Below are 16,704 nucleotides of genomic sequence, written 5' to 3' on the forward strand. Positions count from 1 at the left end.
AATACAACAGTCAAAATGCCTAATATAAGGCCTACTGTCCGTGCTCCCAAATACTGGAAAAAGTGTGATTCACACATGATCACCACAGTAGCCCCATTCGGCTATAAAAAATAAATTAAGCAATTATTTGGCCATTAAATAACACACAACAGCATGTCATATTTAGATAGCGGAATAGGCCTAGCCTAAATCATATTTACTTTCTGTTTTGCAGCTCAGGCGGTTATTCTAGACAAGGCCCTTCTGTGTCTTTATCATATTTACACAAGTCATTTGCTGAAGGCCCAATCCTATTCTACGCCATCTACTGGTATAACGTTGTTATTGAATGCAGTTCTAAAACAAGCTCTAGACTTTTATTTTGGAAATGAAACCGGAAGCTGCAAAGCAACTCTAACATCTGGGAAACTTTTGCTGCTAAATAGCATATGATACATTACAGGTATTCCTAATAATCCTAAATAGTAAGCCTTAGACAAGTAAGCCTTGTCTGAGCCAGAATGACACATAGGGGCAGGAGCAAGTACACCCCCTGGACAGGACGCTAGTCAGTCGCAGGACCTTACCCCCAATCCATTTCCTTAATGCAGAGTGCCAAGCAGAGAGGCATGAGGTTCGATCCTTGGTATGACTCAACCAGGGATGGAACACCCAGTCTTCCAATCTCAGTGCAAGCACTCTAACCACTGTGTTGGCCATTGTGTTGGTTTATTCATTTATGACTGAATTCATCGTTTTATGGGTATCATTAGCTTATCATCCTGACTATTGTGAGGACCATCCCGTAATAGCCTCTTATGATTGGTTACTTTGAAGTCTTCTCTAAAGATAAGTGTTTGGAGGTGAGAGGTTAATTTGAATCAGATTACAGTCAGCTCTCTATCAGGAGCAGTAAAGAGAGCCTTGAGTCTTATCTATCCATGACCATGGAGATGAGTTGCGAAGGTCATGACTTGTTTGCATTATATGATAATCAACTCTTAGATAAAACGTCCTTAGAGCGCCCTCCGGACTCTTCGCTCATCATCAACAACTCTGGTCCTTGAGTCAATAAAGCAGTGGAAAAAATTTAACTCAACACTGTAGTATAATCAGGGACCCCATTCACCCTGGTCATGAATCAGGCAAATCCTTCAGTCTGGCAGAGAGTACTGAAGTATTAAAGCTAGAATCCTTAATTGAAACAATAACAAAACGGTCACCCTGCCTGTGTTTTGGTAAAAAGCTGAGAGATGGGCCTAGAGAAATATAACCACTCTCAAACTCATAGACAGAGCTATGGATACAAGTACGGACCTCCATGATATCAAAATGATAGTTTTAGGGCTCTATTCAATCTGTATCGCTGAAGCATTACAGATTGCGCAATATAAATGTAAAGGTCATTTCTGATTGAGCCGACATAAGCAGCGTTTACCGTGAATGCTGTCTCCGCTAACGCAGGAACATTGCCTTTAAATTTCAATCATTCTGTAACACTGCATTTCCGCAGTAAGGCTTGAATAGAGGAGCCCTTAAAGGTCCAATGCAGCCATTTTGATCTCAATATTAAATAATTTCTGGGTAACAATTAAATACCTTACTGTGATTGTTTTAAATTAAAATGGTCAAAATGAAACAAAAATAGCTTTTTTAGCAAATAGCAATTTCTCAAGCAAGAATTTTGCTAGGACTTTCTGGGAGTGGTCTGAGTGAGGGGGGGAAACTGAAAACTAGCTGTTATTTCTTTCTTACTAATTTACCACCTGGTGATGTCACCAGGCAGGTCAAAACTCCATCCCACCAAAACAGGCTGAGATTTCAGGTGGTCTTTTCAAACAGCTCTTACACTAAAAGGGCATTATCATCATTTTTACAATTTCACAGTATTATTCTAACCTCATAGTGTGGAAATATATATAAAACACAGGAAAATACATGTTTTCTGCACTGGGCCTTGTTTGTTTACAAACATTGGAGTAAAACAAGCTTGTATTTTGGATTCTGATGGGGTAGGAGTTGAACTAAACTCATGAGGCATTTATAAATTATATTCTTTAAGCATCAATGAGTATATGACTGGAACGAACTGCAAAAATCTCTGAAGCTGGAGACTCTTATCTCCCTCACTAACTTTAAGTGTCAGTTGTCAGAGCACCTTACCGATCACTGCACCTGTACACAGCCCTTCTGAAATTAGCCCACTCAACAACCTCATCCCCATATTGTTATTTATTTTGCTCATTTGCACCCCAGTATCTCTATTTGCACATCATCTCTTGCACATCTATCATTCCAGTGTTAATACTAATTGTAATTATTTTGCACTATGGCCTATTTATTGCCTTACCTCCATAACTTACTACATTTGCACACACTGTATATATATTTTCTGTGGTATTTTTGACTTTATGTTTTGTTTACCCCATATGTAACTCTGAGTTGTTGTTTTTTATCGCCCTGCTTTGCTTTATCTTGGCCAGGTCGCAGTTGTAAATTAGAACTTGTTCTCAACTGGCTTACCTGGTTAAATAAAGGTGAAAAAAAAGAAGAAAATTAGTCTATAAGTCCAAAAATGTATGTAGCAACTACGGATTCCAGCTTTAAGACCCAGACCACCAGGCTCAGAGACAGTTTCTATGTACAGGCAGTGCAGATCATTTTACTCAGTGGTAATTCCCATAGCTACAGTACCTCCTGGGAGATTCCCCTCCATGCAGACAACATTAAGGTCAGACATTTTAAACTATTTCTACAGCTACACCCACTCAGCTTTTCTCCCATGAGTTCCTCTTACAGTTCCTGTTGTATCTTGCTGGTTGGCTATTTAAGGTCTGTAGCAAGCCAGAGCATGTCATACTTCCCTCCTCACAGATAGTCAGTCAGACAAACAGACAGAGAGACAGACAGGCAGACCGACAGCCAGACAGGCAGACAGGCAGTTAAGTAGACAAGCAGACAGGCAGACAGGCAGCCAGACGGACAGACATGGCCAGGCTGGACGTGACAGAGACCTTCCATCACATCTCATTCCCTGGGCACATTCACACCCAGGACTCCCTGAACTATGCCCTCCACTTCCAGTTCCAGGACAGGGACACAGTCATTGCCACCTACCCCAAATCAGGTGAGGAAAGAACAGCTGTCACACACCTGCTCGGTGTCACAACACATTAGACATGCTGCAACAATAGCCAACTACAGTACTTCTCCCTCTTTCACACACTTTGCAGTTGAAGCAGACAGTCAGGGCTTTAATAACTGCATATGTACAGACTATAGTAGGTTATTGTATTGTTACTGTTGGTTTTACTTGTCATTGATGAATTGTTTTCAGGATACACTTCTCTCAGACCACCTGTCTTTATTGAAGTACTGGTTTAGGGAGGGGTTCAATGAAGACAGAGGTATTAGGTATATAGTTCTCTCTCTCACTCTCGCTCTCGCTCTCTCTTTAACTCTCTGTCATGTGAATTTCTATCTCTAATTCACCCTAAGCTTGAATCATTACCAGAGGTTGTAAGGCTCTGGTTTTAATCATCAATGATTCAAGGTCCACAACTCACAAGTCTTATCTGTATTTTTATTCACGGTGAGAGCTCTGAGGCCAAAACACAAATCTCCTTTCTTTATACTTCTTGACAAACAAAAACACTATGCTCCTCCCACCTTTCTTAAACAGTTCCCGCCTCCCCCCTTGAATGGTTAGTAACGCCCCTTCTGTTAGTGGGTTGACACATGATAATTCTAACATTTATACTGTGTTTGGGGTGTAATTCTTTAGTCATTATTCTTAAAATCCAAATTAATCTAACAATCCACCCCTTTGACTAAATATTCCCACATTCAGGATAAATGTATTTTACAAGCATGATTAATCTCAGAGATCACATCAGAACTAATAAACATTTCATCCAATTGCGGTCTTTCAGGGTCCAAATCTTCGTCATCCACCAAGCCTGGAGGATTGTTTTTCACATTCCCCTGGTCAGAGTCCGGAGTCAGTCCATCTCTCATCATTGTTTAGATACTGCATTTCACCAACGCCTGACTCATTAATCCTCGGACACAGGGAACAAGACAACAACCACATAATACAAGAATACCCATACAAACATTGATCGCTCCTAAGACGGTGGCTGCTAGGGTTTTCCATTTACCAAATATTTCATCAAACCACCCTATCCACAATGTACTAACTTCTGAGTTCAGTTCATCCTTCACTCAGTGCAGTTAATTCTGTAAGAGCTCTGGTGACTGTCCCATCCAGTGTGGTGTTGTTAGGGATGAATATGCAACAATGGCTTATCTTTCTATAGACACCGGCCCTTTCTGCCTGATCTAGAACCAACCTCTACTAAGTTACAAGCGGGATGGCGGATAATCGCTCAGAGATCCCCTTACTGCATCTCTAGTCTTGTCAATAAATCGCTGTTGGTTGTAATAGATATAATTTATCCAATCCATATTTTTGTTTGTCCCCCACCAGAAAAATGTTGTAGTAAAACTCTCCCATATTTGATTTATAGCTTTGTATTCGTCTAGAACACCCCTGGGGATGCCTATACCATCTATCCAAATTGGGCTATTTCATTCCTGACTTATTTATTTTTCTCCTAATTATTCTTCCTGTCACTGGTCTTTGATGACCAATTCTTACAGGTTGGACCAACAATACTGGTACACAAGTACCCACCCATCCCTCTGGTAATGTCTGCCGAATGCTCCCTTTGTTAGTGCATGCCCACCACACATCAGTCAAAGGGATGGTTAGGTTCCTAATCTTTTTTCCCTTCCTTCCTTATCTAAATCAGTCACATTAATTATCTCCTTACAGCCATCAAAATCACCCAAGTTACGGGTGCCATTTCTATGTATGTAACACTGGTATTCGCCAGGAGTTAAAGTGAATCTAGGTGGGCTGGCCGAGTATGTCAATTTTGCCAGCCCAATCCCTGTGCAATTTGGCTCTTTTTGATTGGACCCCAGGTCTAATACACAGGGAAACATTGCCTTTGGCATTGGGGCGGTCAACATTGCTGGTCACCCAATGGAGCATGCATAACAATTTGTCTCCCCCAAGGCCCTAGCGGTGTATTTCATCCACTTTAACCAGAGATTCTCATCAGGGACCCCCTCCACTTCCCCATTGTTCCATTCCTGGAGGAGAAAATCTTTCATAGTGGACGGGTTAGTCAAATTGACTCCGTCATCCCTTGACTGATTTACTCGGTCTATTGTCATTAATGGATTAATGCCAGTACCTGCTCCCTCTATATCTTTTGACTCCATCAAATATAATCTTAGACAAGTATCCCGTCCGTATACGTCCGCACAAGCCCAGTAAGTTATTTTCATGTGCTCTTTAGCGACCTTTACTATTGTTACTACCATCTCCGTGGGGATGTCGTTATACCTTCTTATCCTCCATCTGGACGTCCAGCCCCCCCCGTCTCATATCTCCTTCCCCCAGTATGTCTAAATACCTGAGCCCAGGAACAATCCTCTGAGGGGGCTGAACATAAATACAACGGGATCTTATAATCCCATGTTGCTTGCTTATCCGCTCTGATAAGATCCCTAATCATAATTTTGAATCTTACTCCCCACCCTTCTCTGACTCCTATTTTGTAGATCACTCGCCCTTGATGGTCAGTATGTCGGGTCGCTTTCCCTTTATTTCTTAATAATGGTAAGGCCATAGCGTAATTGGTGCGAGGTGGTGGTGGATTTTGACCTACCACGACTATTGCCGAGACTATGATGCAGCTCAGGGTCACCCATATTCCCAAAAAAAACCAACCCTCTCCTGTCTTGAGTCCTTCTGCTCGGTACCACCCCATACTCACACCCTAGGAACACACTACAGTGATGATAGGTCTGGGTAGGAGATCTTCATTGACAGAGGTGACCCCCGCACCCTGTGGCGCAGTTCTGCTCGTCAACTCTGCGTGTGCTAAGCGGTGCTTGTATGTGGTCCTACCTTCTTGCAGTGGGTAACATGGACCCAGGTTCCTCTCTCTGCTATTCTAATGGCAAAGGCGGTTACCAACATAACCTGATAGGGCCCTTCCCAACAGGCCTGCTTCCAGTTTTCCTTCTAGTGACTGGATGCTCACCAGTCACCTGGTTAGATAGTGGGTCACCTTCTCCTTTAGTTCACCTGTGGGGCACAAAACCTCTGACATACGGGTGTGGTTAATAAACTATCTTCACATGTTCAGATTAATGTAACAATTTCTGACTGCATTCTCTTTTTAGACTATCTAAAAAATGTTTTTTTTTAAAAGTATTTTGTCCTCTCCTTCGTATATTATCTAATACAATTAGCCTCTTCCCCCCTCTTGACACATAGTTCTGCTTATGTGTCAATTTTTTCCACCTTCCTAAACATTCCCTTAGATTATTTATCAACCAATTGCCATGCCTTTCATTTTTTAGATTCTTTTTTGCTTCTTTATTGCTCCTCCCACTTCCTTTCTCTTTATGGCGGCTAAATTTGACTTTCATTCAGTTCATAATCAATTAGTAATCCAATCAAACAATCTCTTATCTTGTAAAAACACTTATGTTTAGTTCAACCTCTGTTCTACCCCGGCTCTCCCGGGCTTGACCTGAAGACTAATTGTTGGACATGACAAGTCTGTTTTGTAAGTCACTTAAGTCTTCTGTCTAGCAACAAAGAATAAAAATCTCTATGTTCATGATTAACCCAGTTATATCTAATAGCCCACCAAAAAACTTCATCATCTTTAAATCACTACCAATGTCATATCCCTCGTTACTCTCTACCATTTGGGTAACATCCCTGATATATTTATTAAAAGCTAAGACTGTTTGGGAAGAGAGCAACAACATAACCTGTTCTTCCTCCTCAGAGTTCCAAATGATTTTACCATGGGCTGCCATTGCCTTCCCGTAGATAAGATCACTTGATTTACCCGTATGCAGTACATAATGACGACCTTAGCTTTACAGAAGTCTATCCTTACCAAAAAGCTCATCATTCTTCATCTAATTGTTTTCTTATTTTCCTTATCTACCTGACCCTATTGCTAAATCAATGATCTAGGCAATAGTTGTCTTGCCTTAGATTGTACATTCTTCTGATTACTGCAGCTTATTCCATGAATTTAGTTTCAAATATCACCCAATAAACCGTTCCATCCCACAGCATAGTAAACACCACCTATGAACTGTTGAAAATTCCCTAAATTCAACATAACAACCCTTTATAAACATCATGCTGGGTGTGTTTTTATTTTATTTGAAAAACCCAATTGAAAAATAACAATCAAAGATAGTTAGGCTCAACTTAATTTGGTAGCTCCCTCTTTACTTAAATATGCCTAACTTCATAAAATCCCTCAAAATTCCTTGAGTATACAATGATTATTTAATTGATTACTCTAAATCTGCTACATGTGATCTCATTCAAATGATCCATTATCAATTATTTGATCCACCCCCTAGTAAATCTCTCTCCTCTTCTATCTTGGAGTTTTACCGATCCCAGCTATTTCCCCTAGTGGCCATTAAATACTCTGCTCTCGTCTGTTCCTTTTCTTACTCTGTTAGTCTCTGCTTTTCAAGCTCCAGAAACTGTTATCTCTGTCCCTCAGCCTTTTATTCTCTCCCTCTCTAACTTCCTCTGTCTCTCTAAGTATGTCTCTGCCTCTCCTTTTTCCCGCCAACCAGAGCCACAAATCATTTTCCTTGTCCTCAACTCTCAACCCTCTCAGCTCTATCGCTACTTCCCTCCTATCATTACTGAATCAATGATAATACCTTTACATTCTAGTCACCCAGCAGACGCTCCTATCCAGAGCAACCTAGTGAATACATTTGTATTATTTTTATCTTTATTTTTTTTTACTGGCCTCCCCCCGTGGGAATCGAACCCATAACCCTGGCGTTGCAAACCCCATGCTCTATCAACTGAGCTCCATCCTTGCCGGCCATTTTCCCCCCTACCCTGGACGACACTGGGCCAATTGTGCACTGCCCATGAGTCTCCTGGTCGCTGTCGGCTGCGGCAGAGCCTGGATCTGAACCAGGATCTCTAGTGGCACAGTTAGCCCTGCGATGCCACTGCGCCACTCAGGATAATAATAACTGCAATAACCATCAATAATAATTATAATAACTATTACGAATTATATTGTCCTTTTTCTGATGTTCAAATTGTAGTCTATTCATTTTAGTTTAAAATATAAAGTTGTTTACAACAAATCCAGAACCCACCACAGGCTGGCGCTATTTCCCCAGCACAACAGCCAATGCCACTTGCTTCCTAACCAAAATAAATTATCGTTTTAAAATCGTCCAATTATTCTGTATTTTATGCCTTTCATTTTCAGTTCGCTATTCAATATCTTTAACAGTTTTCTCTGATTCGGCCCCCATCAATAAAACAAACGCTTGATATTATTTATCAGCATACACTTAATGACATCCCTACCATTTGAACGATGTCCTGTCTCTCACTCCCCCCCTCCCCTGCTCCTTCCTACATTATGGGGAGGCGCGGGAAACTTCCCTACAATTTTCCTTCTTAAGAAATAATGTCGTTAGTACTTATAACATATTTTCATAGCTTTAGTAATATTCTAGATATGTCTATCTAATGCAACTTTTAATACACGTAAAAAACTCTCTCTCCACCCATTCCTTTTTGAATAAGTGCGTCTTCCTAGTTACCCCATAACCACGCCTCAAATCTTTTATTTAGCATTTAACCAACCAACCAAATACTAAGTAGTATCCGGTTATCATTCATACCCGCCGTTGAATTTCCTCATACACACATATTTCATCTTCTGCCATTCAAATGCCCAACACAACAGAATAGTTCCATGCAAACCTCTATTGGCAGTTCTTCAAGTCGCTCCGGATTAGAGCGTCTGCCAACTGACCAAAAACGCAAATATTCTCTCATAACGTACGTCTACGTTTGAGTGCGAAAGCGCATACACACGCATAATAATATGTCATTTAGCAGACGCTTCCATCCAAAGCGACTTACAGTCATGCGTGCATACATTTTTTAAAATTATTTTTGATTTTTTTATTAGTGGTCCCGGGAATCGAACCCACCACCTTGGCGTTACAAGCGCCGTGCTCCACCAGCTGAGCCACAGAGGACCACTCGTTGGACTTATATAGGTACCTCTCAAATAATCGCTTTGTGGTGTTTTTAGCCAATTCTATTCTTAACCTGACTATCTCCTGTTGTAAAACTTCCCCCTCTGTTCTCTTCACTGGCCTCTTTACTCTGCCCCCCGTCTTCCCGCCCTTCCAACATTCCGGCTTGGCCGTCATATGGTGGGGGAAGTACGGGGATCACCCCTAATCTTCTTTTACACATGACAACGGTGTCATCTTTCCAAGCTTGCTCTACCAACTCTGGATATAACCTCTCTCCTTGCTGTGGGGGAGGTCCTGAAACTTCATTTTCTGTATATCCCTTTCTCTCTCCTTCGCGCTTCAAAAAGCCATACCCTCGCTGTCTCTAGCCCTCCGCTCGCTGTTTTTTCATCTAATTTTATATGCATCTGCCTACTAACTTTTTTACTTCGAGATGCCCAATAAATTCATACCTCTTCTCCCAAATGGACCCCTAAAACATATTTCTCCCATCTCCCGTTAATTCTCGGACTTGTTTAGAAGATGTCTTTCCCATCGTGGAACAATAAGAAATCCCTCCCCCCTTTTTGTTTTTTAAATAATTCCCTCCCGAATTATTTTCGTAGGAGCTAATATCTTAGTGCCCCTCTTGCTTTTGTAATTAACCCTTTAAAATTATTTAACCCCTAACCCAGAGTTTCTATTTAAAACTCCGGTTTCAGGAAAAGAGTAAGTTACCCAATTTTTTCCACACGACTTATTTTTTTTTCTTCCTCCACCCCTGAAATAATGATCACGTCTCAGAGGGATTAAGTCTCACACACATACGACCTTATCATCCGTCAAAACTTGTTTGCACAGTTCTAGCAAATGCCCAGTCGCATATATGAACTCCCGACACAGCCCTATCATACGATGATAATCATTTCCCTGTTTATACTGAACATTGCAATTCGTACAATGACAATATTAACTTAGTTTACATTTGTGATTGCAATTCACTACCATGTCATTTCGGACTAGTTTTTTTTTGTAATAGCTATTTACCTCTAGGATCAATTGCGGACCCTCCCTGTCGTAATAATTATTACCTTCTTTGGTAAATAAGTTCAACTCATTTTACCAAAATCCATGAATAAAAATTACTGACCTTTTCCTTGCAGTCTGGATTAAAATGCTTTTTCAAACTTGTTAACGTCTTTATCGTTCATAAAGAGTAATCACCGGCCTGTTTTTTAACCTTAACGTGGAAGGCCAGGACTGTAACGGATGCTATCACCCGCCCGTGCACGGATTCGGTGTCTTCAGAACGATAAAGATGTATTAAGATCCGGCTCGAAGGACCAATCTGTCATGTGAATTTCTATCTCTAATTCACCCTAAGCTTGAATCATTACCAGAGGTTGTAAGGCTCTGGTTTTAATCATCAATGATTCAAGGTCCACAACTCACAAGTCTTATCTGTATTTTTATTCACGGTGAGAGCTCTGAGGCCAAAACACAAATCTCCTTTCTTTATACTTCTTGACAAACAAAAACACTATGCTCCTCCCACCTTTCTTAAACAGTTCCCGCCTCCCCCCTTGAATGGTTAGTAACGCCCCTTCTGTTAGTGGGTTGACACATGATAATTCTAACATTTATACTGTGTTTGGGGTGTAATTCTTTAGTCATTATTCTTAAAATCCAAATTAATCTAACACTCTCTCTCTTCTTTCTTTCTTTCTTTCTCTCTGTGATCTCTGGTTAAAGGGACTACCTGGATGCAGGAAGTGGTCACTCTTGTGAAAAACAGAGGGGACCCACAACTCTCCAAAACTGTGCCCAACTGGGCCCGAGCCCCCTGGCTGGAACAGCAGTACTGTGCAAAGGTGCTGGGGGCCTCCCAGGGCCCCCGAATCATCACCACTCACCTGCCCTACCACCTGCTGGCCTCTGCCCTCCAGGGTTCCAAAGCTAAGGTAAGATGTGGTTATGTTGAAAATACTATTCTCAATGCTGTGAGACATTTCCTATTTTGTAAAGCAACTCTATGGAAATGATATGTTGACAGTTAGTGACACTCTCTCCACCCCATCTATTAGGTAATCTATGTCGCCAGAAACCCCAAAGATGTTGCTGTGTCATATTACCACTTCCATAAAATGGCCAAGTTCCTCCCAGAGCCCAACTCATTTGATGAGTTTCTGGATGGTTTTCTAGAGGGTACAGGTGAGTTGACACTTAATGATTTGTACCTTGGGTGTCATGAACCCTGCATCCTGAGTCGGTTCCTGCCTGTGTTGCCATTTTTCTGCTCGGAATCTCCAGTTTCCTGAGGGTTCGTGAACGCTCCCGGCCTGGTTGCCGGGCGACGTTGCTAGGCGGGAGATCTCCTGATTAACCGCACCTGCATCTCATCAGCGGTCTGCACACCTGGTCCTGATCATCACCCTTCTTAAGCCCTGACCTGACATCCATTCCCTGCCGGATCGTTAGCCATGAACAGTATGTTTGTCAGTGTATCAGCCTTGGAGTTTCTAGCGTTAGTTTTGTTGTTTTGCACCTTGTTGGCTTGCCGTGTACTTACCTCCGTTTTGTTTCTATCTGCAGTCAATTTCCCGGAACCTTCACCCAACCCCTGCCTGGTTGTCCTTCGGCTGCCGAGCCATTCTTGGATCTACCACTGCACCTCCACCAACTCATCTCCGCCGTCCGCTCTGTCCCCTGGATTATTCTACATCGTTTTTTTGAATCTGTTAAATAAATACTCACCTTCGTTTCAACTCACCTTGTCCTGGTCTGCTTCTGGGTTCTGGCTTAGTAAACTGTGACAGAACGATCCGGCCGCTTCTGGAGCTGTGCCCTTCCGTGAGCCCAAGGTTCCGACGCCTGATAAATATGAGGGGGAGTTGGGAAGATGCCGTTCTTTCCTTATGCAGTGTGGATTAGTGTTCGATCTACAGCCCACTCTTATGCCACAGACAAGGCTAGGATAGCCTTTGTCTTTGAGTTGCTGCGTGGTCGAGCTCTGGAGTGGGCTTCAGCCGTTTGGGAACAACAGGACACCTGCATGGCCTCATACCAGGAGTTCACGGCCGAGATGAGGAAGGTATTTGACCATCCCGTCCGAGGTATGGACGCAGCTAGGCGCCTGTTTTCGCTTCGCTAAGGAACTCGCAGCGTTGCCGACTTCGTGATCGAGTTCAGGACGTTGGCTGTGGAGAGTGGGTGGAATGAGGAGTCTCTGCAAGCGGCCTTTTACCAGGGGCTGTCAGAGCAGCTCAAGGATGAGTTGATCTCCTATCCGGAGCCTAGTGACCTGGACAGCTTGGTAGCCTTGTCTATTCGGGTGGATAACCGAGTTCGAGAGAGAAGGAGGGAGAAGCAATGGGGCCCGTCCACTTGTTCCCGGCGGTCGTCAAACTGCTCGGCTCGCTAAAGTTGGGAGGACTTTTAGCGAGCCAGTTTCAACCTCTCAATACCTCTGTCAGACCCCGTTTCCCGGCTACCCTCATGAACAGGAATCAGAGTCTAGCGATTAACGCTTTCGTCGATTCAGGTGCCGATGGAAGCTTTATTGATGCCGAAGTGGTGGAACAGCTGGGGCTTTCCAAGGAGCGATTACCGGAAGCCATTGAAGCTACCACTCTGAACGGCAGTAGTCTGGCACGTATCACGATGAGGACTGAACCGGTTAAGATGCTGTTGTCAGGGAATCATTCTGAGGTGATCTCATTCTTCATTCTGCCTTCTTCCCATGTTCCTCTGGTCCTTGGATACCCCTGGCTGAAAGAACACAATCCCACGTTCGATTGGGTGACTGGCAAGGTAACTAGTTGGAGCCTTGAGTGTCATGCTAACTGCCTCAAGACTGCCTGTTCCCATTCTGTTCCCAGTCAGGTGATTGAGGCTAGACCCCCAGATTTGTCCCTGGTTCCCGAGACATATCACGATTTGGGGGAAGTGTTCAGTAAGCAGAGGGCTCTGTCACTCCCTCCCCACCGACCATATGACTGTGCCATAAACCTGTTCCCTGGAGCTGTCTATCCCAAGGGACGGTTATACAGCATCTCCCGACCTGAACGTGAGGCTTTGGAGACCTACATCAAGGAGTCCCTAGCGGCTGGTCTCATTCGTCCCTCATCATCACCCCTGGGGGCAGGATTCTTCTTTGTGGGTAAGAAGGATGGCTCTCTTCGACCGTGTATTGATTATCGGGGGTTGAATGATATCACGGTCAAGAACAAGTATCCCCTGCCCTTGATGAGCTCTGTCTTCGACTCCTTACAGGGTGCTACTGTGTTCACCAAGCTAGACCTACGCAATGCATATCACCTGGTCCGGATCAGAGAGGGGGACGAGTGGTTGACGGGTTTCAATACACCGATGGGTCACTTCGAGTATCAGGTGATGCCGTTTGGACTGACCAATGCTCCAGCAGTGTTCCAGAGTATGGTGAATGACGTCCTGAGAGATATGATCGGTCTCTTTGTGTTTGTTTACCTGGATGACATTCTTATCTTCTCAAAGGAACCTTCCAGCCACATCCAGCATGTCAGGCAGGTTCTGCAGCGATTGTTGGAGAATCGCCTGTTCGTGAAGGCCGAGAAGTGCGAATTTCACGCCCACACTACATCCTTCCTCGGGTACATCATCTCCAGGGGAGAGATCAGGATGGACCAGGAGAAGGTTAGGGCGGTTCTGGAATGGGCCCAGCCCGGTACGAGATTGCAGCTCCAGAGGTTTCTGGGGTTTGCGAATTTCTATCGCAGATTCATCCGGGATTACAGCCGTGTGGCCGCTCCTTTAACTGCCCTGACTTCCAGTACCAGGACCTTCAGTTGGAACCCTGAGGCGGACCGAGCGTTCCTGGATTTGAAGAGGCGATTCACCAACGCACCAATTCTCTCTCAACCTGACACGGCCCGTCAGTTCGTCGTGGAAGTGGATGCGTCTGATGTGGGAGTTGGCGCCATCCTGTCCCAGCGATGCTCCACTGACGGGAAACTCCATCCCTGCGCCTACTACTCTCGTCGTCTTTCGTCTGCGGAGAGGAACTACGATGTGGGTAACCGGGAGCTTCTCGCGGTGAAGCTTGCCTTGGAGGAGTGGCGCCACTGGTTGGAGGGGGCGGAGCAACCGTTTATTGTCTGGACCGACCACAAGAATCTTGCTTACGTGCAATCGGCTAGACGTCTCAACTCCCGTCAGGCCAGGTGGGCTTTGTTTTTCGGACGCTTTAATTTTTCCCTGACGTTCCGACCTGGGTCTAAGAACGGCAAGGCGGATGCCTTGTCCCGGATGTTCTCCAAGACGGAGGAGAGTGGGGCCAAGACCGAGACGATTCTTCCCCGGAACTGTGTCGTGGGAGCAGTTATGTGGAGGATTGAGGAGGAGGTTATGGCGGCCCTTCGGACGCAGCCCGGTCCCGGTAACGGTCCACCCGGTCGTTTGTTTGTGCCTGAGTCGGTTCGTTCTGCTGTCCTCCAATGGTCCCACGCCAGCAAGATGGCTTGTCACCCTGGCGTGGCCCGGACGATGGCGTTACTTCGCAGACGATTTTGGTGGCCGGCCATGGGAGAAGATACTCGGAGGTTTGTTGCTGCCTGTCCAGTGTGTGCGCAGAATAAGAGTGCCAACCGGCCCAGCTCTGGACTACTTCACCCCCTCCCTATTCCCCGACCATGGTCGCATCTGGCCCTGGACTTTGTCACTGGGTTGCCCTCTTCTGAGGGGAACACGGTCATTCTGACTATCGTGGACAGATTCAGCAAGTTCTTTGTGAGATGCTATTTTAAGTGACATTAGGATTTATTCTTGGAGAATAGGTACACATACTGCATGAACATTGTTTTAGGAAAAATAATTGCTTGCATTGTAGATATTCACTGTATCCAACTTAATGAGCGTTTGATCTCTTAGTATTCCACAAATATTGTGGATAGACTAGACATAGAGGATCGATTCAGCCTCTTGTGAAAACAATCCTCTTTGTCCATATCTATAATAAGAGAGAGCATTGACCTTCCTCAGGACCTGCGAGGCTCGATTGAGAGGATCAGCTCAGTGCCCCCTGGTGGGCAAGGAGTTAACCAGCTCCCTAAGACACTGCAGCTTCAGCAGCATGAGAGACAACACCATGGTGAACTACACTCTGATCCCACAGGAGATCATGGACCACAACAAAGGCAAATTCATGAGGAAAGGTGAGGCTCCCTTGCTCAACAGGAGTACAATCCTGACTAGAGTTATGTGTCAGTCAGCGTCAGAAGGATAGAACAATGCCATAGGCCTCCCCTGCACTCACAGTGCTGTGGAGAGAGATTGGCCATAATAATGAAGGTCTTGTTCTGTTTGCAGGTAAAATCGGTGACTGGAGAAACACTTTCACAGAGGAGCAGATTGGTTGTTTCGACACTGTCTACAGCTGCCAGATGCAAGACTGTCCCCTGACCTTCCTGTGGGAGTGTCCTCCTGAGTCCTGAGGGGGAGGAGGAGGAGGAGGAGGAGGAGGAGGAGGAGGAGGAGGAGGAGGAGGACAGGCCTTTGGGGATCAGGATAGGGCCCTTATTCATGCCGCCGGAGATTGATGGATACGCTTCATACAAACCCTGGAATTGTCCCACTGATGTTCTCTGTGTTTTCATGAATGTAAATGTAATGTACTTAAGCCAATATAGTAAAACTATACAATAAATGTAAATGCTAATATAAACATATATGGTGGGTGACCTATTTGTTGTTGTAGTTTGGTTTTTCCACCTCTAATAAAATCGAACTCCCTGACATTGACATATTAGAAAACCTCCCAGTGTGTGGCAGTGCATCAAGCAGAAGGGCTGATACATTAACTCCAGAAAGGCTGACGTGTACATTAACAGCTGTTGTTACGTCAGTCACATAGCTTGACTCCGAACAACCTGGATTTCCCATATATAGCTCATAGCTACGTACTGTACTTCCATCAGTAAGGTTCATAGCCCTGAGTTGTTGGAAAACTATGTGACTGATGCTAATGTATGGGCAGATATCATCATTAGGCCTATGAAATCCCAGATTCCATGTGCTCCTCAACTAAAATAATGTGAAGGATGGTGAGTTGTGTAATGAAAGCGTTCGTGACAGTTAGGATACTGTCTCACCCACCAGAGACTGTGGTCATGTGTCTTTATCATAGTGCTCTGGTTGTCTCATTGATGCTGCTAAAATATACACCCACATATGTCCACCTAATGTCATGTAATTCAGTCTGGGTTGTTTGTTGAAGATGAACCCAGAGTTGTCTTTGTGGGGGCTTGTGTGTCATGGGTTGTGGTCAGCTGTCAGTGACTGTTATAGACCTATATCCATCCTGCCCTGCCTTTCGAAAGTATTTGAAAGCCAAGTTAACAAACAGATCACCGACCATTTCGAATCCCACCGTACCTTCTCCGCTATGCAATCCGGTTTCCGAGCTGGTCAGGGGTGCACCTCAGCCACACTCAAGGTCCTAAATGATATTATAAACGCGATCAATAATAGACAGTACTGTGCAGCCGTCTTCATCGACCTGGCCAAGGCTTTCGACTCTGTCAACCACCGCATTCTTATTGGCAGACTAAATAGCCTTGGTTTCTC

The 16,704-nt window shown here is 44.3% G+C and overlaps 1 protein-coding gene across 1 annotated transcript; it reads left to right on the forward strand.

The window, feature by feature from the left end:
- Positions 1–2,883: 2,883 nt before the first annotated feature.
- LOC311128597 (sulfotransferase 2B1-like) lies at positions 2,884–15,572 on the forward strand (the record flags this gene model as incomplete). The annotated part of the gene is made up of 5 exons (XM_084160779.1): positions 2,884–3,106; positions 10,858–11,066; positions 11,190–11,316; positions 15,099–15,293; positions 15,448–15,572. Exons 1-5 carry the CDS (start codon positions 2,968–2,970, stop codon positions 15,570–15,572), a joined length of 795 nt encoding a protein of 264 aa, XP_084016905.1. The 5' UTR covers positions 2,884–2,967.
- Positions 15,573–16,704: the final 1,132 nt, after the last annotated feature.

The sequence above is a fragment of the Coregonus lavaretus genome (assembly GCF_964263955.1).
Source record: "Coregonus lavaretus genome assembly, chromosome: 4".
NCBI lineage: Eukaryota > Metazoa > Chordata > Actinopteri > Salmoniformes > Salmonidae > Coregonus > Coregonus lavaretus.